The sequence below is a fragment of the Falco punctatus genome, assembly GCF_963210335.1.
Source record: "Falco punctatus genome assembly, chromosome: 20".
NCBI lineage: Eukaryota > Metazoa > Chordata > Aves > Falconiformes > Falconidae > Falco > Falco punctatus.
Window position 1 is genome coordinate 5,918,788 of NC_137600.1, and position 25,042 is coordinate 5,943,829.

The 25,042-nt window shown below is 60.5% G+C and overlaps 2 protein-coding genes across 9 annotated transcripts in view; both read right to left on the reverse strand.

The window, feature by feature from the left end:
• The window catches only part of NKX6-3 (NK6 homeobox 3), a 117,923-nt gene extending 109,083 nt beyond the window's left edge, over positions 1–8,840 (reverse strand). Inside the window, exons 1-3 of one of the 2 annotated variants that reach the window (XR_013924640.1) lie at positions 7,674–8,840; positions 6,467–6,636; positions 1,129–6,390 (exon numbers count right to left, since the gene is read on the reverse strand). Coding sequence is in view for 1 of the 2 variants with exons in the window: in XM_080370574.1 (XP_080226700.1) it covers positions 6,160–6,390; positions 6,467–6,636; positions 7,674–8,055 (783 nt within the window). In the remaining variant the exon portion in view is untranslated. Of the gene's footprint in view, positions 1–358; positions 6,391–6,466; positions 6,637–7,673 lie in introns of those variants that run through there. The other variant, XM_080370574.1, reaches the window with a different exon arrangement.
• A 92-nt stretch (positions 8,841–8,932) lies between these two features.
• The window catches only part of ANK1 (ankyrin 1), a 40,476-nt gene continuing 24,366 nt past the window's right edge, over positions 8,933–25,042 (reverse strand). For 3 of the 7 annotated variants that reach the window (XM_080370510.1, XM_080370507.1, XM_080370509.1), the window contains 21 exons: positions 24,752–24,775; positions 23,769–23,871; positions 23,335–23,482; positions 23,029–23,126; positions 22,727–22,951; positions 22,152–22,306; positions 21,770–21,981; positions 21,439–21,643; positions 21,154–21,250; positions 20,540–20,768; positions 20,231–20,356; positions 20,025–20,144; positions 19,725–19,809; positions 19,452–19,526; positions 18,715–18,846; positions 18,381–18,527; positions 16,147–16,699; positions 15,262–15,520; positions 13,872–13,955; positions 13,430–13,597; positions 10,468–11,212 (listed from right to left, as the gene is read on the reverse strand). In XM_080370510.1, coding sequence (XP_080226636.1) covers positions 11,186–11,212; positions 13,430–13,597; positions 13,872–13,955; positions 15,262–15,520; positions 16,147–16,699; positions 18,381–18,527; positions 18,715–18,846; positions 19,452–19,526; positions 19,725–19,809; positions 20,025–20,144; positions 20,231–20,356; positions 20,540–20,768; positions 21,154–21,250; positions 21,439–21,643; positions 21,770–21,981; positions 22,152–22,306; positions 22,727–22,951; positions 23,029–23,126; positions 23,335–23,482; positions 23,769–23,871; positions 24,752–24,775 — 3,272 coding nt within the window. In that variant the 3' untranslated portion in view covers positions 10,468–11,185. The other 4 variants (XM_080370513.1, XM_080370508.1, XM_080370511.1 and 1 more) reach the window with 4 other exon arrangements.

Sequence of the window (25,042 nt, forward strand, 5' to 3'; positions counted from 1 at the left end):
GCAGTGAGGATCATCCTCCTTGGAAGCCTTCCTCTGTCCCCTGGAACGGCGGGTTGCCAGGCAGTTGTCACTGGTGTAGCAGGTGGGGCTCTTGAATCAATACGTGCCGTGGTGGAGCCCAGGGTGGGTAGGAGAGGCTGAGAATCTGGGGCAGGAGATCCCCTGTCAGGTGTGTCTGCTGAGGGAAATGGTGGGATCTGATCTTGTTATGCACCAACATGTACATATATAATCTCAGCTTATTGCAAGGAAACAGAAATCTTGTGCTGGAGGTGGTACCCCTTGCCCTTTCAGTTCTGCAAGTATATTTTTCAGTAAAACAACTTGTATTTGAGCATTCATCACCTGTACTTCCCAATTTTCCTTATGTTCCTACAAACTAGCACTTTCACTGGGTCTTCTGCCTGCTCTTACAAGCAAATACTGTTCCACTGCTACCCACAGCAGCCTGCTTGCATTTTCTAGAAGGCTAGAGAAGGCAGCACTGAAGTGCTTCCTTTGTACCTCAAGTGGTGTTTGTTGGGGGCGGGCATCTGCTATCCTCTAGGTCAGGACAGCTATTCTGCATGAATGTCCCGAAATTTTAATTTCCCTGCACTAGATACTAACATGGATTCAAGGTAGTTCAGTGCCTGCTTCCTTTTATTCGCTATATCAAGACAGAGAAACGGAGAAAAGAAAGCAAGAGAGAGGAAGGGTTCAGAAACTCCCCTAACCTTTCTCATGAGACAGGATGCACATACCCCCACATATTCCCATTCTGTGCAGCCTCCCTCCTTCGCATGGCTAGTGGCTTCAAAACACTTCTCTTGGGTCGGTTAGGTCATCTTTACCTGTGCACAACGTGCAAGCAGGGGATGCACAACTTGTCTCCATAGTAGAGGAACCCTGTTTTCCATGATGTGCTGTTCTCCACTGTCATGGTTGAACCCCAGCTGGCAACCCAGCCCCACGCAGCCGCTCACTTGCACCCCCCACCCAGAGGGATAGGGAGGAGAATCGGAAAGGAGTGTAAAACTCAAGGGTTGAGATAAGAACAGTTTAATAGGTAAAGCAAAAGCTACACAAGCAAACTTCCCGTGTGCAGGCGGGTGCTGGGCCGTCCACAGGGCAGCAGGGCTCCATCACAGTAACGGTTACTCAGAAGACAAACACCGTAATGCTGGATGTCCCGCCCTGCCTTCTTCCCCCAGTTTATATACTCAGCATGGCGTCATATGGTATGGAATATCCCTTTGGCTAGTTCAGGTCAGCTGTCTTGGCCACGTCCCCTCCCGATTCCCCATGTCCCTCCAGCCCTCTGGCTGGCAGGGCCCAGGAAACCAAAAAGTCCTTGACTTGGTATAAACATCACCCAGCAACAACTAACATCGGTGTGCTAATCAACATTGTTCTGGCACCAAATCCAAAACACAGCACTGCACCAGCTACTAAGAAGAAAATGAACCTTATCCCAGCTGAAACCAGGACATCCACCTATGCCAGGTCCATCATTTAATGTAAGAATAAACTGAACTGCTCCCAGTATGATACCTGCGAGGGGACAGTCTTCCTTACAGTGACGTAAAGCTACACTTAGCAGCATATGATCTGCTAACATACAGTTAGGGGAAACATTTCTATACCTAATTGATTTGCCTTTGCTTCTCATAGTGCTCAAAATAGGATCCTTTATAAATACACACACAGAGACGCATTACCTGCACAAACATTGCATTCAATTATCAGTGATCTGTTACACATGATCACCATTAACATCCAGCCCTGCCAAGAGAAACCAGGCTGTTCGTGTTTGGTGATGGAGATGGCCTTATTGGCCCCATGCTTTTCACTGTTACCCCAATTTCACATTCTTCTCCCACCCAACTTCAGCTATGGCAACTGATCTGGAGTGGGGGGGTGGGGAAGAAAAAACAACAAAGCCTGATAGCGTTTTCTTTCCACCTAAGGTAACAGAACAAAAGCAGCTGAAGCCAAGCAGGAGATAGTTAACATCTACAGGACCGAAGTGTATTGCTTATGCTCCTGTGCTACCAATAGAAGACAGAACAACTACTCCTTGCTGACAGACACCTCGGTTGCCCAGGCTAGGACCCCTCCTTCATTAGGGGTGTATTACAGCATCAAGGGCCTATTAACTAGCATTTCAGTTTACTTGTTTTACCCAGTTCGTTAGGTACGGCTCCTAACACCAGTTCACCAGTCCTCCATCGGTGTCTGTTAACTGATGGGGCTGTACTTTGCTCCTTCAAAAAACAAAAGAAAAGAAAAGGAAAAAGCAAAGTGCAACCCTTAGGTCCTTGGCAGTTGTTCTCTTCATACAGAGTTTTTGACCATCTTTTAGTTGTCGAAGCAATGCTGGGTATGGCACATGCATGATGGGACTTGGCCTGTAGCATCGCTAAGTTTCAGTTACCAAGCAGGTGTGCGTTACCCTGTAGTGACCCTATACCAGGGGTCCTCAAACTACGGCCCGCGGGCTAGATACGCTCCCGCCCCCCCCCCCCTCCCCCAGGGGGTTGGGGGGGTAAAGCAAGCAGCCGCAGATGGCTTCCTGCCACTTCATCCGCGCTGGCCCCCTGTTTAAAAAAGTTTGAGGACCCTTGCTCTATACCATGTAATCATAGCATTTTACCAGCTGTATTTGCTCCATTTCCTGCTTGAGTCATGTGCTTTTACCCAAAAAGCTGCTGCTGACCTCTGTGGCAGCCCTGGCAGCCTCTGGCCCAGGGAGAAGAGCCCCAGTTTTGCCTAACAGCTTTGCTGCTCAGGCTCCAAGGCGTGCAGAGCTTTTCCCTTGCTCAGGGGGCTGTTTGGGCCTAGGCCGCTGCACTGTGCCGTGGTTTGGGCTGGCTCCGGAGGGTGCCCCTGCCCCAGAGAGCCGTGGGGTGCCCAGGCAGTGCCGCCCTCACTGGGTCCTATGGGTGCCCTTTCCCCGTGTGCTCGGCTGCAGATGGGGACACAGCCCTGGGCTGGGGCTGCCTGGGCAGGATCTCTAGGCTCTCCTTCACCTTTCCCCAGCCAGCAGCATGCCAAGCACTCACCCGCATCCCTCCCGTCCTCCAGGACTGTGCACCCAGAGCCCTCCTCTCTGGGGCGGGGGGGGGTATGGGCATTGGCTTCAGGTCATGCAAACACCACACCACAGCCGCTGCAGGCACGGGCAGGGGCTCTGCACTGGCCTCACACACACTCCAGTGCCTGCAGCAGTGTGCCCTGCACCCCTGGGTGCTTGGACCCAGCTGTGGGTGCCCACAAGTCTTCTGCCCACGGCTGGGTCCCCCAGCCCTTGTCACAGAGGCTGTGGAGATGCGCAGGAGCCTGCCCGCCCTCCCAGCTCTGCAGGCCCTCCAACTGCCCCGCCGTGCTTGGGGAACATTTCCAGCAGCCCTGCTCCTGCTGGGATGCTCAGCAGCAGGCAGGGAGCTGGCTGGACAGGTTAGGAGGCACACATCCATCTTTCCTTGGCTCCCCCTCCCCATGCCCCCAGTCAATATGTCTCTCTCCGATGAGAAAGTTAATAAATTTAGCTCTAGATTAAAAGTATCGATCATTTCATTTGTAAGCGATAAATAACCATGGGGGAAGCGCTGGGCGGCCCGCAGGGTAGGGGCTGCTGGCTCTGGCTGCAGCAGCCATGCAGCCTGCTGGGGCCAGGGGCCCTCATATGGATTCTGCCCGGATGCTGGCATTGATTTGCTATTAGTCTCCACGCACCACCCAGTAGCACATCATTCCCGGAGCCGCTATTAATGGCCTTTTGATAAATAATCACTTGTAAGTCAATAAATTTTTATTAAAGAGTGTGGCGCTTTGATTTATGAAAATCCGACGGGGTTTGTCTGGGAGAAAAGGGATGCAGAATTGAAGCGGAGCAGCTATCCATCTGCCTGCCAGGCTGCCCTGCCTGCGCTCGCACCCACACGCCCCTGGGGCTACCAGCCCCAGGCTCTGCCACACACTGGCAGGAGCCCTGCCCACACGCCCCCGGGCTGCCCAGCCCCAGGTAGGGCCCAGCTGAGGGGCGCAGGGTGGGTTTGGGGAGGGCAGAGCTGGTGCTTGCCACTGACCGGGCTTCGCGTGCCCTGCTGAGTACCTGGTGTCGGCAGGGGAACCGCTCTGCTCAGCAAGCCGCAGCAGCAAGCGGCCAGTGCTGGCTGTGCAGGAAGAGAGCAGCAGCGGGCAGAGTGAGCAGGAGAGCAGGGTGGTCCTGGCCACTGCCCCGGGGGCCTGCAGAGAGCAGCACTGCTTGGGGACCCGGCCGGCTGCAGGGACATACAGGGCAGCCAAGCTGCAGGAATGCACAGGGCAGCCAGGCTGCGGCTGCGATTTGTCACCCTCCCCAGCTACAGCAGGCCCTTTGCCACCTGCTTTATTTGTCTCCCAGCCCTGACGTGGCATCAGACAGGTGTTAAACTACTTAATCACTTTAAAATTGTTTTAATTTTCTGTTTTGTATTGATCTCCACAGCACCAATTAATCAGCTCACTGGACCAGGCAGTTAGTACATTAAAAATTGTCAGCCACGCTGGACAGCTTAGAAAATGTCAAAAAAATATCCTGACAGCAGCTCCTCACTTCTGCCGTGTGGAGCCTGCTCCTGCTGAGCGCTGGTGCTGCCCATGGATGGTGACGTGGCTCTCCCAGCCCTGCCACACAGATGGGTCGCACGGAGCACAGAGCCTCTGCCCCAGCCCCGTGCACTGCACTACCCGTGGGACCTGCCCTCCCGTGCCCTTGCAAAGGGTCTGTCAGCTCTGCTACCCACTGGCATTTGTCCCATCGAGGCAACTGAGAGGGAAGCATTCCAAGCGCCACACTCGCTGCGGCAGGGCTTGACAGGGACCTACGGGATGAGATTGGTTTTCCTCAGCCCTGGGAAAGTGCTGCCAAGCAGTCAGTGCTCCTTGCAAAGTCCCTCCACCCCAGCGCGTGGCAGAAAGTGACACGTTGGAGGACTTGAAGCCAAATGTGGGCCCCGGGGCCTGGGCAGACGGGTTGCACAGTGATGGTCTGCAGCCCCACACCACGGCTTCACGGCACGAGGCTGGTGCTCAGGGCCGCTGCAAAGCCCCAGTGCTCCAGGGGCATTGATTGTCCCCGGGGGTGGACTTGGCCACCAGTCCATCTCTAGATGTTGCCTGCAGCCACAGGGAAGAGCAGCTTGGGATGCAGCCCCCAGCACTTCCTCCATGCCCATGCCACACTGCTGATCAGTATACGATGGGCCAGCAGCACCTTATCTCCCATTGATTTCTGCCCAAGACACAGCCGGTCTGTTTGCTCACACCTGGCTGGCACTTAACTGGCTCTTGGCTGAACAACTGCTGAGCTCGCTGGGCCCCCAGCACTGTGCCTGTGCCAAAGGCCTCCCTTTGGCATCCTGAGCAGCTGGGGACAGATGGCCCTACGTGGCACCCACCATTGGTGTGCAAGGGCTGACCATGAGGAGCCACAGCAGGGGGTGTGCAGCCCCACATGCACACCCGTGTGCATATGTGCATCCCCTGCTGTACAGGGGTGCAGCATGGGGAGGGGGGCCCACCAGGTTGGCAGGCAAACACACCGGAGCTATTGACACCACATCAATCCTGTAGCCTCGACAGGTGAATGGGCTCCCACTCACACCATTAAGATAAATGATATTTATTTGCTGCTAAGAGGTTCCAACATGAGGCCCCAACAAGTGACTTTTGAACCAGCACCTCTTGCTGCCCATGCACACACAAAACGGGGAAAACCCTGGAAAGAGTCCCAGGGCTGCCTTCTTCCTGTGGGCTTTCCTGCCACACACACAGAACCACAGCCCCAGCCCCTTCCCCTGCCTGGCACGCAGACCCTGCCCCATTCATGCTATCCCAGCCCCTTCTCTGGCCCAGCCTCACGAGGGGACCCTGGACCACACGGCCACAAAGCAAGCGCTGGGACTTGGCTGGGACCTTTATTGTATCAATGCTGACAGCATGGCCATGCCTGATGCTGCCCACGCATGCTGCTCCCAGCCCTGCAAGCTGTGATCCCTGGGCAGGAGCTGCCAGGAAGCGGGCAACAGCCACCCCATGCCCACAGCCGGGCATCTGCTGGGGGGTCACCCCTGGCAGGAAGCAGGCGGCTGGGCCAGGTGCCCCACAGCCCAGAGGAGGGGACTGTGCCGGCACTCAGCCGCTGTGCGTGCCCAAGCCCAGCACAGAGAAGGCCGCACGGTGCTTCCTCAGCAGCAGCCGGATCTTCTCATCATCTGAGTCAGGGTCCAGGGGCTTGTTGTACTCGTCGTCCTCAGTCTCAGAGGCTGCCTGCTCTCCACCAGAGCCCCCCACCCGCTGTGAGGACGAGGAGGGCTCCAGGGCGCTCTTCTTCCTCCATTTGGTCCGTCGGTTCTGGAACCAGACCTGCCGCCCCACGGGCCCAGCTCAGTTAGCAGCCACCACACCACACGCCCTGTGCCACCCAGGTACCAACACTCACCTTCACCTGGGACTCAGTCATGCCAAGGGAATAAGCCAGTCGTGCTCTCTCTGGACCTGCCAGGTACTTGGTCTGCTCAAAAGTCTTCTCCAGAGCAAAGATCTGGTGCCCTGTGAAGGTTGGGCGTGTGTGCTTCTTCTTGTGGATGCTGTCAGCCAGGTGAGCAGGGGCTGTGGAAAAGGATGAGGGAGGTGGGTGAGTGCCTGGGTGCTTTGCGGCGCATGGCTCTGGGCAGCTCTCCCTTCCTGAACACAGCACCAGCACACCTGCCAGCCCTCGGCACCCACCGAGTCCCTCCATGCTGGCTCCACCCTAAATTAAAACCATATTCTGGCCTCGGGGCTTCAGCCCCATCCCAGGAGTGCTGAGCTGCCCCCCGTGCGGGCCCCACAGTGCCAGGCTGCGTACCCCCTGCGCGGGGACAGCACCAGCTTGCTGTGCCGAGAGGGGAAGGGTCGTTAGCAGCAGTGCACGGCCTCAGAGCCACACAGCACTGGGATCGCTGTACCCCCGTGCCCCACACCCCACGGGACGCGTGATGGGAAGGCAGGCAGAGCTGTGCTAGGAGCCGACGGCTGAGCCGCCTGACCTGCCTGCTCCAAGAGCAAGGAGAGAGGGGAAGGGGACTACGGCTGCAGGTGCTGAGCCGCCGCACCCAGCCCCCGGCCCTGAGCCCCCTGGGGTTCCCCACGGGACAGCGGGTGCACCCATTCCACCCACCCTCTGGCACAGCAGCAACGTGCCCTGCAATCCCCCCGCCCTCGCCAGCAGGCAGGCAGCACCGCCAGCACAGGGTCGGCCACGCTGCCTGCCCCTGCCCCTGCCCCTGCCCCGAGCCAGGCCAGGCGCTGGCCCTCGGGAGGCTGCCGGAGCGGCCGGGGAGCTCCAGGGCGGCGGGCTCTGCCTGTCCTTGCCAGATGTGGCTCGCCTGGGGACTAAGCAAAGAGTTAACGTTTGCCATTGGAGCTGCCCCTGTTCTGGCAGGTTGAGGTCCGGCAGCTCTGGCGCTGGGGCCGCCCTGTGGTCCCGGGGCAGCCCGCGGGGTGACCAGCCATGCCTCGCACGGGGTGACAGAGAAGATGCGGCCTGGGCAGCTGCCCCACGTCCCGTCGCCGGTGCTGAGGGTTCGGGGCTCTGCGGGGTGCCTGTCGCTCACAGTGCCCACCCGCCGGCCCGCACCCACCCGCCCTGGCCCCACTGTACTTACGGCCGCCGCACTGCCGGCCGCCCCGCCAGTCTGGGGCTGCCTCTGCCCAGCAGCTCCTGCCCCGCGACAGGTAATCGCCACCGGCCTTGGGGAGGGCCCCCACCTGGGGCCCGTAATAGACGCCCGGGGAGCTCAGTCCGTTAAATCCGCCCGCGTGGGGGTAGCCGGGGAGGAGGGTGCTGTTTGGTGTCGCCGCAGGCCGGCTGAGGATGTCAGAGATGCCGTGGGGCGTGCCGGCGGCCAGCTGGGCACCCAGCCCCGGGGGGCCCAGCTTGTAGAAGGAGCTCTGCACCGAGTACTGGCAGACGGGAGCCTTGGCCTCGGGGAAGGGCCCCAGCGAGGGGCCGTTGAGCAGGAAGGTGCCTGGCAGGTTGGCGTCCATGGCTCCGGCGCTGAGGCAGCCCTCAGAGTCCGGCTCCCCAGGGGCGCGACAGCCAGCCCATCCCCACCGGCCTGGGGGCTACCGGGCCCCGGCGTCCGCCCTGCCCGGCGGGCACCTGGGTGGCCGCGGGGGTGGCCCAGGGCGGTGGCGGGGGCCGGGGCCCGGGCAGGGGGCGGCGCGGGCGCCCTCCTGACCCCGGGTGGCCGCGGCACCGGACACTCAACTTGGGTTTGGGAAGCGCCAACATTTCTCTGATAAAGATGAGCCCCATTAGAATATGGGGCCCCCATTGGCCGGGCGGCCGCAGGAGCCGCTCCCATTGGCCGGGTCTCGGCGGCCTCGGCCGCCATTGGCTGCGCCGCAGGGCGAGCCCGGGATTGGCCCGGCCCAGACAAATCGCTCTTTGAAAGCCGGCGGCGGGGGGACGCGGGCGCTGGACAGCGCCGGGCGGGAGCGGCACCGGGCACCGGCACCGGGCACCGGCACCTGCACCGGGCGTCGGCACCGCCGCTGATACGGGGCCGGGATGCCGGACAGCGCGGCCGGAAAGGGCCGGGACGTGGCGCCACCGGGACGCGGCGGGCCGGTGCCCTCGGCGGGGCCCCACACAGCGGTGCCGCTGCCCCCGGCGCAGCTGGGCCACCCCCCCCGCCCCGCTGACGCCCCCAGAAGCTCCCGGGGGAGGCCAAGGGCAGCACTGTGCTCCCTCCCAGGCGGCTCGCCAGCCGTCTGGCAGCGCACAAACAGGTGCCAGCACCCACCGCTGCCCCTGCCCACCTGGCAGTGGGGTACGGGTGGAGGGGAGCCCCACGCCACGGTGCACCCCGGAGCCTCGGTCTCCCTCACACCCTTGGAAAAGCAGAGAGGAAAAGCAGAGTTTGTGTTGGTTTCTTTATTAATTCATAGTCTGATAGCTGGTGTACAGGGAAATGATCTATACATCAGGGCTAAGACAGGGAAATCCAAAAGGCTTGTTTCCATAACAATTAAAAAAAGGAAATAAAAGTAATTTTTAAAACTTCTAAAAAGCTTCTAGTGTGCAGACTGCAGCATTCTCTAGACTCAAGGTCGGGTGCAGCCTCCCCCTACCAGCCCTACAAGCAATCCGGGCGCAAAGCAATGTCACTGCAGGTGCCTGGCACGGTTGCAGCACAGCACATTCCCTAAGGCGGATACAAGGCCAAAGCACAGGACCCACACACAACTCTACGGTGGTGCTACGGAGTCAGCTGTCGCAGTGGGTCTAGGGACGTTATTGTACACAGCAAGGGTGATGGATGGAGAGTCTGTCTATATGGCTCAACTTTGGGGTGGGGAAGGGGGTGCTTTGCTCTCCAGGGCTAAGCTGGGTCATTTGCTTTGCTGCAGCTAGGCTTCCTCCTGACTGCAGAGGAGCCAGGGGCTTTCCCAGCAGATGCGCGCCCGTGGCAAGACAGGGCTGCCCTACCAGGGTCACCATTGCATGGCCTGAAGCTGAAGGTGGGTTCATTCTGCATCTGGCCACTGAGAGCAAACTTGCACCCCGTGAAACATGTCCATGGCCACCTCCAGGGGAAAGAGCAGGGGATGCCCACACCACTGTGCTACAAAGGCCAGGCCCCCACACTGATTAAGTAAAGGACAGAGTCAGGGACATGGGACCTGCTGCCACTACCTGCATCCTGCTCTCCTGGGGTCAAGTACTGTAGCAGATTCAACCGACTGCACACCTCAGAGTTGCCTGGACAGTTCTGCCCATCACTGCTTTCCTGCTAGAGCAGCTGGCCCTGGGGCTGCCCTAGCTCCCAGGGAGGCTGCTTGGTCCAGGCTGCTGCAGCAGCAAATTTCACCTGGCCAAAGTGCAGCCACCAGGGGAGCAGCTCCTCACATCTCAGGGATTAGTCCTGGGATGGTCAGCATCCATGGTGTCACTGGACTATCCTCACTCTTGTGCCCTTGCAGGGAGGCCAGGGGACCCTGCGAAGCCCTTGCATGGGGTGCGTAGTGCAGGGCTGCTGGCTCCTGCCAGCTCCTGGCTCATGTCCTGAGCAGATATTGTGCTGAGTAGAGCTAGGCACGACCCCGTGTGTGGCACAAGCATCCCCTACTCTGTCTCACTACCCATCCTCCCTGGGCCCCAAGCACCTCATTGCAGATCTACAGCTTAACCCCAGCTGGAGGCAACACAAACTGGGGCTTGCACCACGGACAGGCCCATGGGACTGCACCTGTGGGCCCCTCGCTTCAGGCCAGGAAGGGACCAGGCTCAGCCAGAGGGGCACAGGGCAGCCTGATGCCCTTTTTAGTCCTACAGCCTCCCAGCTCCATTCACCAGAGCCCCTCACATACTCCAGAGGTTTTGCCCGTCCTGCAGCCTGAAGAGGTATTTGGGAGCAGAGCTGTTACTGCTTTGTACATACTGCTAGAGTGTCCCTAGGGGTTTGCATAGTATTTATTGGTTCATATACACAAGGCTGATTGCTGTACAGTTTACACTTTCAACACAAGCAACGAGCTCAGTGCTCAGCCCAGAGCCCTGCCCTGGCAGGAGACGTTGCACGTGCTGGGGAGAGGAAGGGCAGCCCTGCACCAGCCCCTCTGCCCAGGGCAGCTGTGCTCCCTGCAACCCTCCTCTCACACACCCCCTGGCAACGGCTGCCCTCCCCATAACCCAACACTCACTGAGAGGGACGAGAAGCGAGTCCAGCAGAGGCAGCACGGGTGATGGGGGTCCAAGCCCCCTCTCCTTCCGTGGCGGGTAGCGCCGTGCTGCCTCAGCTTCCCTCTTGCAGCTGGAGCACGGCATGGGGATGCATTTACACACGTGAACGCATGAGGGTGGCGTCTCTTTCCCTCTTGTTTTCTGCCAGTCCAGCTCTTGCCTTCCAGAGGAACTGAGAGGATGTCCCTGGTGCGAGCTGCTGTCTCTGGGCTCCTGGCAGCAGTGGGGCAGGGACAGAGGCCCCTCCATCAGTTTTAAGTACTGTAGCTCATGCGTCTTGCAGTCAGTCAGTCATGCGGATAGGATGGTAAGTATGTCTCATACAGAAATCATGCCATTAGCCTATAGAAACATGTACAGCCAACCCTGCTCCCCTTCACTCTCTGCTCTCCTCTCTTCTCCGGTTATGTGTCAGAACGTGCGTGGAGTTCAGTGGTTTGGTGCTGAGGTGAGATCCTGGATAGACAGAGAGACAGAGATGGGGTTACCAGGCAATCATGGTGGCACAGCCAGGAGAAAGGGGATGGGCAGCCAGGTATGTGGCAGCCCCAGCCCCTTCTACACCCTGTGCTTGTCCCACACACCCCCATCCTGCCCAGCTACAAGACAAGTTTTGGGGGATAGGGAACGTGTCAGAGAGACAGCAATGGAGCACCATTAAGTGCCTACAAACACTGGCAATGCCACAGATGGTGTTGGCTGTGCTGTCCCATGTGCAGAGAGCAGCAACGAGCGGGTGCTGAGCTGTACCAGAGGCAATGTGGTGCTGGGAGGGCTGCTGTAGGCTCTGGGAATAGAGGAGGCCAGCTCTGAGCCCCCAGCCTCAACCAGGGTGACTGCACCTCACCCTCACAGTGGTGAAGACCCCATGCGTTCCTAATGCACACCCCAGGCCACTACAACACACCAAGGAAAACAGCAAGTCCAAAGCAGCAGGAGCACTGTCCCAGAGACAGGCAGGCCCAGGGACTGTCTGGGGTGTGGGGCAGGCAGTAGGTGTGGGGACACGGTCTGCATGAACACATGTGCACAACCACAAGCCTCTTGACTGTCATGCACCCGCTAACACAGTGGAAAGAGGAGGGCGAGGGAGGGCAGACGGGCACAGCCGTGCGTGTACAGCAGAGACCAGAGGGCTGACAGCCCCTGCTTGGCGGCCTCCTCCCTGGCTGAGGCAGTGCCCGGCAGCTGGGGAGCGTGCATGCCGCACCTTCCCCCAAGTGCTGCACTGCCAGCCCAGCAGCAAGCATGCAGACAGCAGTGATGCAACTGGGTCCAAGTGTGTTGTGCCAGCCACCCTGCTTTGACCCTGGTCCAGTCCCACCCAACAGGGAAGGGCAGGGGGAGCAGGGAATGTGCAAGACTTGGGGGATGATCCAGTGCTCACACTGGGGATCAAGAGAAGAAATGGCCTGGGCCAAAGGCAAGTCCCCTGACCTCAACCCCTACAAGCATCGTGCTCCTGCACCCTGCCACTCCTGCATTCCCTACCGTCCCGGTGCCCACCGGCAGCGCCCTGCCAGGGTGCCTGCACCCACTGTCCCGGTGCAGGAGCCGCAGCAGGCCTCGCTGCCGCCCTCTCGTGCCACCGTGTGTGGCTGGCAGCGGCAGCCGCTCGCATGTCCCAGCAGAAGTGCTGCGAGCAGACAGCAGGGAATGGTCCAGCAGAACTGTGACACCCCTCATCTGGCTCAGGGCTCTGCCTGCGCCTGGCTGCACCCCGTGGGGAGGGGAGGCAGGGGCACCAGGCTCCCAGGGCTGGTCTCATCTGCACAAGACCGCACAGTTGGTGCTCGTGCGTGATGCAGACAGCTCTGCTCAGACCCCACACAGATGCTATCCACTCCCTGGAGCGGTTTTGGACAAAGATCACCCCTCTGCTGTAGCTCAGCATAACCAGGAGTAACAACCCTGTGCCCTTGTCACTGGGGACCATTACCCCGAGTGTTCAGGATGCAGTGACTGCAGTAGCACCCCCTAGCACTGCAGCCGCAGCAAAGTGCTGAGCACAGAGGTTGACCCAGCACCAGCAGCTGGCTGGAGCATCACTGCAGAACAGGGCACCCCATAACCATTGCACCCACACCCCGGGCCCCAGGCGCAGGTTAGCAGCAGGGGCATGCCACTGCCCACCCTCAGCATTTTGCTGCGGCACAGCAACCCGACTCCGCACAGCTCTGTTACACTTTCCCCAGGAGGATATGCATGACCAGCAGCTCAGTGCAGACAGCAGCATGGGGAGCTGGGACAGAAGGAAGAGCAAAGGTGGGGTTACCTCAAAAGAGGCCATTTGAGGGGTCACTGCTTCCCTCTTTTCAGGCTGGCTCGTTTCACTATCTGAGCCCCCATCCTGCCCCCAGAGACCTCCACTTTCGGGACACGCACTCGCATCTCCTCCTGAGGAAGCCAAAGGGGCAGGAAGCAGGAGACCACCCAGGTGGACAGACAGACATACAGAAGAAGACACGAGAGGGAAAGGCAGAGTCAGTTGGCAGAAGACACTGAGCAAGAAGACTGGTGCACTAGGCAAGAGCTGCCCCTGGAGGCCTTAGAGGGGAAACAGGAGAGGAGAGGAGAGCAGGGCCGAAGGACAAAGGGTGGCAGAGCCTCAGAGCCTGCAAATCCTGCAGAGGCAGTGCTGGACGCCGGCAGGCGCTATGAGCCACACTGTACCTTGGCCCCCAGACTGTCCCGGTGCAGAACGGAGTATTTCATGAAGTGATCATCCTCAGCCTCCAGGTCTTGGGGCTCCTGCAGGGAGCCCTCCAGAATCAGCTCTTCCTGTTCCTGCCTGTCATCCGTGTCACCAGGCCCCAGCTGACGCACCACCTTCCGAATGACCTGTGGAGAAGCACACAGTTGGGCATTACAGCTGGCACCAGGGCACCATGCCTCCCTCCTCACCCCGCCTGGCCACAAACTGCACATGGCGTGCAGCCTCTGTCCCATGCACAGGGTCTGGCTGGAGAAGTGCTGTGACTGTAACCAAAGACAGCAGGACGTGAGTGCCCTGCGTGGGCCCCTGGGCTGCAGGGAGGAGCAGGGCAGCTGGGCAGAGGGGAGAGGAGAAAAGCTGCCGCGTGCCGCTGTCCCCACCATGCCCTTGATCACTCACCTTCTTGGTGATAATATTGCCTTGATCATCTGTGAACTGCTCCTCAGTCACCTGCTCTCCAGGGAGATGAAGGACTTCGTTCCCCTGCAGTGACAGGAGGGACATCAGGGCATTTCAGGGGGAGTGAGGGGAGCCCTTTTGCAGGCAAGGACAGTACAGGTCACAGGCACTCCACAGCCTCTGTCCCATCCTGCCCCATCCCTTCACCGCTCTCCTCTGCATCTGCCCTGGGGGAAGCCCCTCAGCTCCCTGCTCATTACCTTCACAAAGATGCGCCGGCGGACGACCCTGGTGGAGAGAGCCTCCTCATCGTCCGCCAGCCTCTGGCTCTCCCCGAGCTCCTTGTCCAGCTCACGGTGGGCATGTTTGAGCAGGAAGCGGACAGAGCCCCTGACAATGTGCATGACGTTCTGGCAGCTGACCAGGAAGAAGGCCAGCAGCACCAAGGCAATAAGCAGCTGGGCCAGGAGAGCCCACATCCTGCCTCAGCACGTGCAGCTGCACGTGTGCCCAGTGGGTCTGAGCCCGCAGCTCAGAGCCCGGCCATGCTATCCGGCTGGGACAGGCAAAACCTCCAGGGCAGGAGCAGTTTTGCGGGTCTGCAGCCTGCCCGGCTCGCCAGCTCTGCAGGAGGACTGCTGTAACCCTAGCTGCCCAGCTCAGCTGGCTGGGGGGGCGGCGAGAAGGGAGCAGGCAGGTGGGGCACCCTTTGCACTCACAGCTTCTGTCAAAGTCATGGGGCTGAGACTGTGACAGCACCACCCATGCCCAGCCAGGCACTAACCAGGACACCCCTGTCTCCCTTCTCCATCAGCTCGCCAACAACGTGTCTTCCTGGCTGTAGTGGAAGGGCATCATGCAGTCCTCCACCACAGGACAAATAAAGCCCCGGGCAGGAGCCAGGGGTTCGGGGTGTCAATGGAATTGCACGTGACTCAGGAGACGCATACTGCAGAGCTGAGCAACCACCTCCCAGCATGGCTGTGCTGCTGGGACTGCTGTGTGCCCTGGCTGGGGAAAGGCACTTGCCCTCTCCTTGTGCTTGCCGGCTCCACGTGGCTGTGGCAAGGTGCCCACCCCCACCCCTGGCCCCCAGACCAGCTCTATTTCTGGCTGCAGCAGGCTGCTGGGCTAGCGGCCAGGGCAGATATCAATAAGGAAGAAGGCAGGGAGGCTGGCTGGGTTATAAATGGAGAGCAAGAGCTCAGGTATCAAGCATAGCAGGCTATTCTGGGCTGAGAGGCACCCCCAGGGGCAGGAAGTGTGGCAGGAGACTTGTGCCTCCACTAGCACCCAGTGTGTCCAGCTGGCCTTGTGGCAGGCTCAGGAAAGGGCTGTGCGTGGGGTCTCCACCACCTGTAGGTCTGGGTCCCCCTGCTCTTACCCTCACCTGCCCAAAGAAGTGGCTGTCTGCCTCATCTTGCCAGCCGCCCGTGGGGTTCTGGGGCTGCCAGTCGCTGTCCTCTGCGGAGCTGACCTGCATCAGCTCCATGGCCGGCACCAGGACCTGCTCTTGCTCCTGGCCCTGTGCCCCGGAGGCTGTGGTGTGCGTCAGGAGCAGCCTTCGGGTGACCCCCTCCTGCCAGGAGCCCTCTGTCAGGTCCTGTAGGCAGGAGATAAAGGAGCCTTCTGCATTCCAGTCCCTCAGCCTGGGCACCAGAGAGGGACAGGGAGAGAGAGACAGAGAGAGAGAGGCAGTCAGCTTTGGCATGGAGTGCTGCACCCTGAGCACCAGCCTACCTCTGGCAGGCATGCCGGCACATCCTGCACCCCACCAGGCACTGGGCTCCCCTGCTCACAGCACTGCCACGCACCTGGCACAAGCAGCACAAAACGCAGATGTACAGAGAGCACAGGCCTCCTCCCTGCCATGCTTCCTACCCACCCTACAGCCTTGCAGCCTGGCTGCAAGGGTCTAAAGCAATGCTGTGGAGCATCGCCAGGCTCTGCCAGGGACCTCACAGGACCAGTGGCACTGGGAACGTGCAGGGATGCAGCCCAAGCTGAGATGGCTCTGGTAAGCACAATTTACATGCAGGGCCTGGGGTCCCTCCCAGGTGCTCTGCAAGAAGCTCTTCCCGCCCCGGGAGGTGCAAGGCACTCTGCCCAAGCCACTGCTCTGTCTGCTAGGGATGCCCGGGCTCCAGAGCTGGAGAGCCAGCAGAGAAGCAGGCAAAGCTGGAAGATTATTGCAGCTGGCCCAGTATGGGGCAATAGCTGGCAAAGCAGTTCTGCTCCCCTCCCACAGTCATCCCAGCACCCCAGGCCGCAGTACCTGTCGGTGCTCTTCTCCACGACGTGGCTAATGGTAGGTGATGCTGTGATCCTGGCTTGCACCTTCTGTTGAACTGAAACAAAAGAGACTTCACTCTCTGGGTCCTGCTCCCTGGTCCCTGGCTGGTGATCACCGGCTGGCATCTTCCCCTCTGGCCTCTGCCCCTCCTCCTGCTCTAGAAGGTCAATCAGGCCATTCATGGCATCTGAGTCCACTGTGTCATCCTCAACCAGGTCCATAGAGCCCATGTGGTCTGGGCCATGTGTGTCTGCTAGAAGCTGCCCCGGGAACCGGCCTTCGCTTGTGGCATCGGAGTCCTCGGCCTTGCTGCACTCCAGAGAGGAGTCCTCAGCAGTCACCAGTGAGGGGGTGAGCCCCGAGGACCACACCTGCATGTCGGACATCTCCATCAGGGCATCCTGTTCTGTGGCAGCCATGGGGATAGCATCCATGATGGCCACCTCATTCCAGTACTGGTCAGCACGCAGCGGGGATGGCAGCATGTAATGCAGGGAGGCGGGGGACAGCAGCTCGTCCTGCAGCGAAGCGTAACCTATATGGGCAGATAGAGGCGACATCTCCAGCAGCCGTCTCACGCATACACAAGCACAGTGGGGCGAGAAGGGAAATAGCCTCCAGGAGGATGCCTGCCCCAAGGACAGCAACGGTCATGCCACAGACCCCAGTGGCTGGGCTGAGCAGGGCCGCGCTCACAGCAGCTGCTGCCTTTGCATGGCTCCTGCAAGTGCCACCATGCCTCCCTTCATGTCCTGGGGCTGGTTTGGACAGGCCCTGGGGCTGCCCACTCCTGTGGGGAGGGCTGGCCTGGGGCCCACAAGATGCCCCATCCACACTGCAGGAGACAGTGTCCTCTTTGCTATCCTGCTCCATCAGCCTCCAGGTCCCTGCCCACAGGCCCCCATCCAGCATCAGCTGGCTGACAGTCAGGTGGCCAAGTCTGGCAGGCACTCTCCGCAACAGAGGAGCAGGCTGGAAGCAGTACCACGAGCAGAGAAGGATGGCCCTGGATGGCATGTATCACACAACCCTGAGGCCCTGCAGGGTGCAGCCAGGGCCCTACAGCCCTGTTGGAGTCTTTGGGGGTACAAACAGTTGCCACATCCTCATCACCCAGGGCTATGTGCACAGCCCAGGCACACTGATACAGACCGCAGCCAAGCCAGGCACTCCCACCAGGCAGGTGGCTTTGCTCAGCCTTTTTCAGCTCTGAGCCACTAGCCCCTTTTCCATCCCCGGAGATCATCAGAGAACCCATTCTGCTCCCCAGGCATCCAGGGATGGCTAGCCACAGCTGAGGCAGGAGGGACAGCTGGGACACCCAGCACAAAAGGGGCACCTCTTCCCTGTGTGGGTGCCTGGCTCGGGGCAAGCAGTGCAGGGCCAGCGAGGGAAGGAGTGCAGGGCAGTGCAAGAGAAGGCCTGGGGTGGCCGCCTGCAAGCATGACAGCCATGAGAGGGGCAGTCCCTGGTGGTGTGCAGTCGCTGGAGCAGGACGCAGCTCCCTGAGGGCTTAGCTGAGGTGGAGACAGTGGAGACAGGCAGTGGAGGAAGATGAGAGAAGGACAGGCCAGGATGAGCTCAGAGGAGAGAGCTGAAAAGAAGTGACCCACAGGAGTGCCTGCACCTCACAGTGCTAGGTGGCATGTTGAGAGAGCAGAACGACGGGAGAGACAGAGAGGGAGAGAGCGATGAGCCAGCGCTACACAGGCAGCGACACAGTGCAGGGCTGCAGCAGCACAAAGCCCTGCCCTTGCCAGGTGAGCCTGCTCCCTGACGGCACACCCTGCAGCTGACCCTGGCTGCATCCCCACACCCGACCCTGGCTGCATCCCCACACCCGACCCTGGCTGCATCCCCACCCCCAGGCATGCTCTGCCTGGGACCCAGCCCGGGTGCACCACTACAGCTGGACAGCCAGGACTCTGAGCTCCCTGGCCACCGCTCAGCTCGCACAGCTCCAGGCACCTCTCGCTGGCACGTCAGGACAAGGAAACTGTGTCCGCCCCACCTGGAGAAGTCAGTATGGCAAGACCAAGCTCCCTGCAGCGTAAGCCCCGGTGCAGGGGCCGTGTCTGCCAGCAATGCCTTAGGCCCACTGAACTCCCAGTGGGCTGCTGGTGGACCCTAGTCAGGTAAGATACCAGCCCCGCTCTGTCTGCGTGGACCCTGCCCCCAGGACCCTCCCACCGTCCCTGCCCGAAGCCGGGACTCACCATTCATCTGGGACGGTGAGAGGGAGTAGTCTCTGTCCGTGTAGCGCCAGCCGCCCTTCAGGCTGCGGCTCTGCCGGCCGGAGCCCTCCAGCGTGTTGACAATCTCGCTGCGGTCGATGTTCCTCAGCGCCGTGTACAGATTCTCAACTGCAGGGGGAAGCCATTATCAGCAAACTGGTCACTGGGGGAGCAGAGCAATGCCCCAGACACCCCCCAGGCAGGCGTAGGTGTGCATGACCCAGTGGTGTAAAGCCAGCCAGCGACCCCTGAGCACACTCTGGCGCAGCCAGCCCTGCCACCTCTGTGCCTGTAACAGGGCACTGCAGATACTCACTCTTGACACCCTTGCCCTCGCGGCTGACCCAGAGGTTGAGTAAAGCTACGCTCTGCTCCAGCAGGGAGTTGGGATTTTCTGCACGTATCCTGTTGATGTCTTCCACCCCAAACTGCAGCTCACGTGCCAGCTCTGGGGGAGACACCACATCTCAGCATCACGCCCTCTGGCACCCACTGCCACCCCCTGAGCCCAAAAGGCTAGGGACACTGTGAAGGGCTCAGCCAGACCCAACACACAGCCCCCATCACATATTACAACTGAACACAACAGAGCATGCAGGAGCAGGAGCTGGGACAAGGCAGAGGTTGAAGCCCCTCTGCCCAGGCTGGCTGTGACAGGTGTAGCAGTGTCTTATGCTAAGGAGAAACGTGGGTGCTGCCACTGGGCACGTGGCTGCATCTGTAGCACAGGGCCTCCACAAACAGCAGCAATATGTGCAACTCAGAGCAAAACCCTAGCCTGGTATCTGCACATGTGTCTGAATGCACGCACAGCTGCAAGAAGGTTCATTTCAGTGCCACGCTATGCTCACGGTTTAGCAGAAGTGCTGGGAGGCAAAGACAGCCTGCCGGAGGAGCTAGTGCAGACTGCGTGCATGCCACCCGCACCAGGGCCCAGCTCCCTGGACAGCGCAAAGCATAATCACACCACCCGGCAGCACATTTCCAGCCTTCCTAAGTGTCAGCTTTCCAAGGAGTGCTGTGTATCCTCAGAGCCCTCAGGTGTGGACTCACCAGCCCAGCTCAGGCCCAGCTGTTCTGCTATGTCAACCATCTTCTGGTCTGCCTTGTCCGTGCTGCTCAGAGAGCCTGGAGAAGAGGGAGTCACAGCTTCAGCTGCGCCGGGCCCCACACCAGGGTGGGGAGGGGAAAGGGGTGCTGGCTGTGGGGGTCTCACGCAGGACCAAAAGGAAACCCGCAGGGAAAAGGAAGCTGCCACGAGTGTGAGTACGGCAGGGTCAGCCCAGCCTTTCCACCAGGCTTGACCAGTCCTAGCAGGCTGCATACCGAAACTGGTCTCACTTAGGATGCTGTATCGCTCCCGCAGAGACAACGGCGTCAGTGTCCTCCTCCGCTCCTCGCTGCCACTTCCCTGTGAGAGTGGGGACAAACCAAGGGGTCACCAGCTTGAAAAGAGGGCAGCAGCTCTGCCCTGGCACCGCTGCTTCCCCTGCAGCCCCAGAGTGGCGTGATGTGGCCATGCAGAGCAGCTGAGGAAGAAAAGACTGTGAGGGCTGTCTCCTGCACCTGAGGGCAGGATGGGCCCCTGCAGCCCCCTCCCAGAGGTGCCAGAGACCAGGCACTGACCTTGGTGCAGGGTGGTATGCTGATGTTCAGGTGGCAGAGCACATGCTGGAGGTCCTCATATTTCATGGCCTTGCGCAAGAAAGACAGGGATCCACTGGCTTCCCGGCTGCTGTCCCGAACCTGAGCACCGAGAGCCGGGTTAGGTGGCTTGACACGTACAGGCACAGAGGCCCCAGCTGCAGCCCAGCTCGGCACCCTGCCAGTACCTTGATGGGGATGGCGAGACGATTCTCGCGGAAGGACTGGAAGAGGAAGGTGCGGGGCTGAGTGGCCTTCTTGACTGGCACCAGGTTCCCTGAGAGCTCAACGTGCAAAGGCATCCCCTCTACCACCTGGCACGGAGCAGAAAACAGGCTCAGACCCTGTGCAGAGTCGCTTATCCTGCCACTGGACAGGGCAGGTAACCCCGACTTTCCTCCCTGGGCCGGGGTCAGGCCCCTCCACCAGCATCAGACTCCCCTCGCTTGAGCAGCCTTGTCCCTGCTGCCCCCCTCAACATGCTGGTGGGGACAAACCTCAATGTCCCTGCTGCGAGCCACCTCAGTGAAGTTTTCGTGCTGCTCTAAAGTCTTGTCAACCTTGTCGTCAGTCATGCAGTAGCAGCGTAGCCGGCCTTCCCGTGCATCATTCATCTTGGCAAACACCACGAATTTGGCCATGTAGGGCACAGCCGTCAGCTCCTTGTACAGCACTGTGGCAAAGTGCACGGCCTCGGCTGTGCGTGGGCAGTCAGCCAGCCAGAACCTGTGGGAGGGCTGGGTTGGGGCACTGCCGGGCAGGTTCCCCAGTGGCACCAGGAGAGCTGCCCCCCACCCCAACAGCAAACCGCACTGCGGAGGGTGCCCAAGAGCTCTGGGTACAGGAGCAGCCCCATCCACGATGGGGACCCACCCAAGCAAAAAGAACGGCCCCTTCCCTCTGCAACACACAGTTGTCATGAGTGTTCCCTGAAGCGTGCTGAGGCAGCATGGGGGTCTCAAGGCTGGAGGCAACTGCCCTGCACATGGGAATGGGGCAGCGCCACAATGAGCACAGGGAGGGGAGGCTCCTCTTGGCACAGGCTGCAACCCGGGAGGGCCCAAGGAGCAGCAGATGTCCCCAGATGAGCACACGATCACCCAGGACTCACCTGGCAGACACATTGGTGGTAAAGTTAGCACACTCATTTTCATAGACCAGCTTTGTGGTGCCTGTTATGTCTTCCCACTGGGCTTGGGCTGTCCCTCCTGCGGCAGAAAGAAAGGGTAAGCATGCTGCCTTTCTGTAAGCTTGGGGTCTGCATCCCCCAGGCATCTGCCCTCTCCATCGCTGTGACCTGTCCTCAGCTTGCAGGAGCTGCACCCCACCAAGGCAGCCCATCCCATCCCCCTCCAGAGAGCTCGACCGCCTGCACAGTAGGGGTTGGCAGCCTTACCAATGACACTGCAGAGCAGGCGCAGGCTGGTGGTGTCACCCTCACCGCTGTCTCGGGGATTGTCCTTCCAGGATGGTGGCAGTGGGATGCGGAGACCGATGGGGCGGTGGAACTTCCTTCGGCGTGGCTCCACTGTGACGATGGGGCTGAAGGTTGCCTGGTTCCCCAGCAGCTTAGTCACCAGCTCATCGGGCACGGGCTGTGCCTGCCGGCAGCACCAGCACAGGCATCAGGGCCTGTCTCCCCCAGGCTGGGGCACAGCCTGGACCTGCTGCCTACCCCTGCCTGCAGGAGCCCAGCCGGGCCCTGGGCCAGGCTCCCCAGGGCTCACCTGCAGGGCCAACCTCACTCCCTTGGTGACAGCAGTGTCCGGGAAGGTGGCCTGTACCATGGGCACCAGTGTGCTTTTTAAACACCCTCCCTCGGGGCTGATCGTATCGCAGTCCTGGCAAATCCGGGACATGACCACGAAGTAGAGAGGAAAGTCGGTGGTGATGATGCGGCAGACCCTCTTCTTCTCCAGCTCCTCCAGGGTCTCCAGCTCTGCAAGGGCAGCATAGCCATCAATGCCCACACACCAAACCTGTGGCTGCCACCCATCACCCCCTCCAAGGTGCACTGACCACACAAGCTCATCCCGCCACCCAGGCCGGCCACAGCCCTGCCTGTGGGGAGCTGCATGGTGTCAAGCCCCCATTGCCTGGCACACTCACCCTCATCCATGCCGTTGAGCAGCTGGTCCATGTAGCTCTCCTCATAGCGGTTGCGGTGCTCCTTCCAAACAGAGCCGTTCTCACTGCGCAACACCACCAGCTCACGGTCTCCACGCCCATACGAGGCAAAGTGTGGGATCTCCACAATGACAGGGCTGCAGACAGCAGAGGAAGAGCGCTTGCACCCGCTGCCGCTGCTCGGACACGCAGGCAGCAAGGCAGCCCTGGGCGGAACACCCACCCATCGTGCTGCACAGCTGCCGCAGGAGGAAGGCAAGGCTGCTCACACCCCTCGCTCAAGGAAGTGGGGCTCTGTGCCTGGCAGGACCGTGCTGGTCAGGCTTTTCCTACCACAGCACAGCCCCTGCTCCATTAGGCTGGAACGACCCACCTCAGAAGCAGGCTGCACCGGGCCAGAGGTGGGATCTCTCCTGCACCAGAGCCCCAGCAGCAGAGATGGACAGAGATCTTGTTCCAGTTGGCAGAGACTCCAGAGGAGCCCAGATCCATCCCCAGTCCTGAGGGATGGCCCTGATGTGGGCAGCCCCATCTGTTCTGTTCCTAGCTGTGCTCACCTGAGGAACTGGGCACCGGTGGGCCCCAGGGCAATGATCCGGCTGGCCAGACCCTCCTCCTCAGCCAGCGATGGGGGTGCAGGCAGCTTTTGGGGCTTCACAAGGCGGCAGGTGATGCGGGTTGGTGCTGCACAGGCACGGGGTGGGATGACCACACGCAGTCCATGGTGCCGGCTGCCCCGCATGGAGCCACCACGGGCATCCACCATGAAGCTCACCAGGAACCTGGAGTGGGCAGAGGCATGGGCAGGTGAGCACCTTGCAGCTGGCTCATGCAGAGTGCGCATGGGCTGGGCACTCACCCTGTGTGCACGGGGCTGGCCACTGGGCTGATGTTATCTGAGGTCTCAGTGGCAGGGCTGCTGGGGATCAGGGAGTCCTCATCAAACTCCTTGGAGGGCTGTATAAGGCAAGGAAGAGACCCATGGGCACAGGGACCAATTGGGGGTGCTGGGCCTGCCCACTCCTCCACAGTCTCATAACCCTCCCCAAGCAGTCCTGTACCACCAAGTCCATCCCCACCACCCACCCCATGTTTGGCTGACAGGGGGCTCCCCCCTGGCAGATAATGCCTGCGGGGGCTGTGGCAGGCTGTGTCTCATGCTCACCTCCTGCGGGGACACTGAGGGTGCATGCAGCAGACTGACTTGCTCAGCTTCTGTCTCCACAGGTCCTACCTGCTCAGTCTCCTCTGCTCTGGTCACCACGGTCTCAGGTGGGATGCAGGGGACCTGCAGGACAGCTGGAGACTCCACCCTGGCAGGAGAGGGATGACAGCCACTGAAGTGGTCAGCCTGAGCCCCTCAGCCCCTAGCCCTCCCCAGAGAGTCCCGGAGCCATTGGATGAAGGCAAAGTCACCAGCAGACCCGTGTCCTGGTGCAGGAACAATACCAACGAGCTTTGCCTGCCACGCTAGCTGATAGGGGCTCAGTGATCCACTCCTTGCCCAGAGCTGTCCCTGATCCACTGGCAACCCAGCCCTGCACCAGGCTGGCCCTGTGCCCCGTACCTGCTCCCTCCTCACCACCCAGCGCCTCTTACGTTTGCTCCAGTGTCGTCATGGTCACAAACTCCAGCATCTCCTTCTTGCTCTCCTGGTCCCTGGCATCAGCTGTCCTGGGCTTTGGTGTGATCAGCTCCTCCTCTGAAACCGAGAGCTAGCTCAGCATGCAGAGAGGCAGAAGGACAATGGAGCACCCATGTGCAGCCCTTGTCCCCATCCCTCCGCAGGTCTGGAGCCAGGGCCCACCTCTGCTCCCACTGTTGGCCACACACACTTGCCTCCTGGGGCTCAGCCGGCCATGGGGCAGCTTTGCCCTCTGCCAGATGGGGTCTGCTGGCAGGGCCAAAGCCTGTGCTGCAGGTCGGTGAGACAAGAGCTGTGGTATCGGTCAGGAGCCACAGCTGCTAGCTGACCCCTTTCCCACAGCACAAGCACAGAGTACAGCCTACTGTCGGATGCTGGGGACAGGAACGTAGGCAGGCCTGGGGACATGGGAAGGATGCCCTAACATGGCCGAGTGCAGCCCCACGCCCCCCTTGGAGGCAGAAGCCCAGCCAACGCTGCCTGCTGCTAGTTAACACCTGCTAAGCTGTTCACCAGTGTTTGGGTCTTGCCAATGCCCCATGGGAGTGGGGCCAGCACCTTCCAGAGCAGGGAGGGAGCCCCGGTTATGGAGGGGGGACTGTAGCAGCACCAAGACCCTGAGCACTGGGGTTCATCCCTGCCCTGGCCAGGACAGCACAGGGCAGTTGTGGAGGGGCAGCAGATTTTGCCACAGAACCAGGCTCTTCTGCCTCCTGGGGACAGTGCTGGGGGCCCACCGGGAGCCAGGGCTCCCCCCAGGCTGGGGCAAGGCCTGTTCATGCAGTCACACCACGGCAAGCAGCACGGACACAGGTGGGCAGGGCAGGACAGCACCAGCCCAGCACCAGGGCACAGCAGATGGATACGGCATGCGGATGGTTAGTGGCCATGGGGTGAAATGGGTCACTGAGCTGGGGCAGGGGGACACATTTCATACCCATTACTGTGACATGAGCAGTGCCTGCAAAGTAAGAAGAGGCAAAGGTGAGGTGTTGGTGGGAGGGAGCAGGAGCAGACCAGCTGCAGCTGAGCTGGGAGCTGGTACCACCCCGCGGAGCAGGTCACAGTGGTGAGCTCTGCATGCCCACGGGCTCTCGGAGAGGTCCAGTCATCTCCCTCCTGCATAGCGCAGGGAAGCACCTGAACCAGGAGGTGCCACCCTAGGAGTCCGGTGGGCTCCCCTTGTCCTCTCCACAAGACCAACTGTGGGGCCACACGGTTCCCCCAC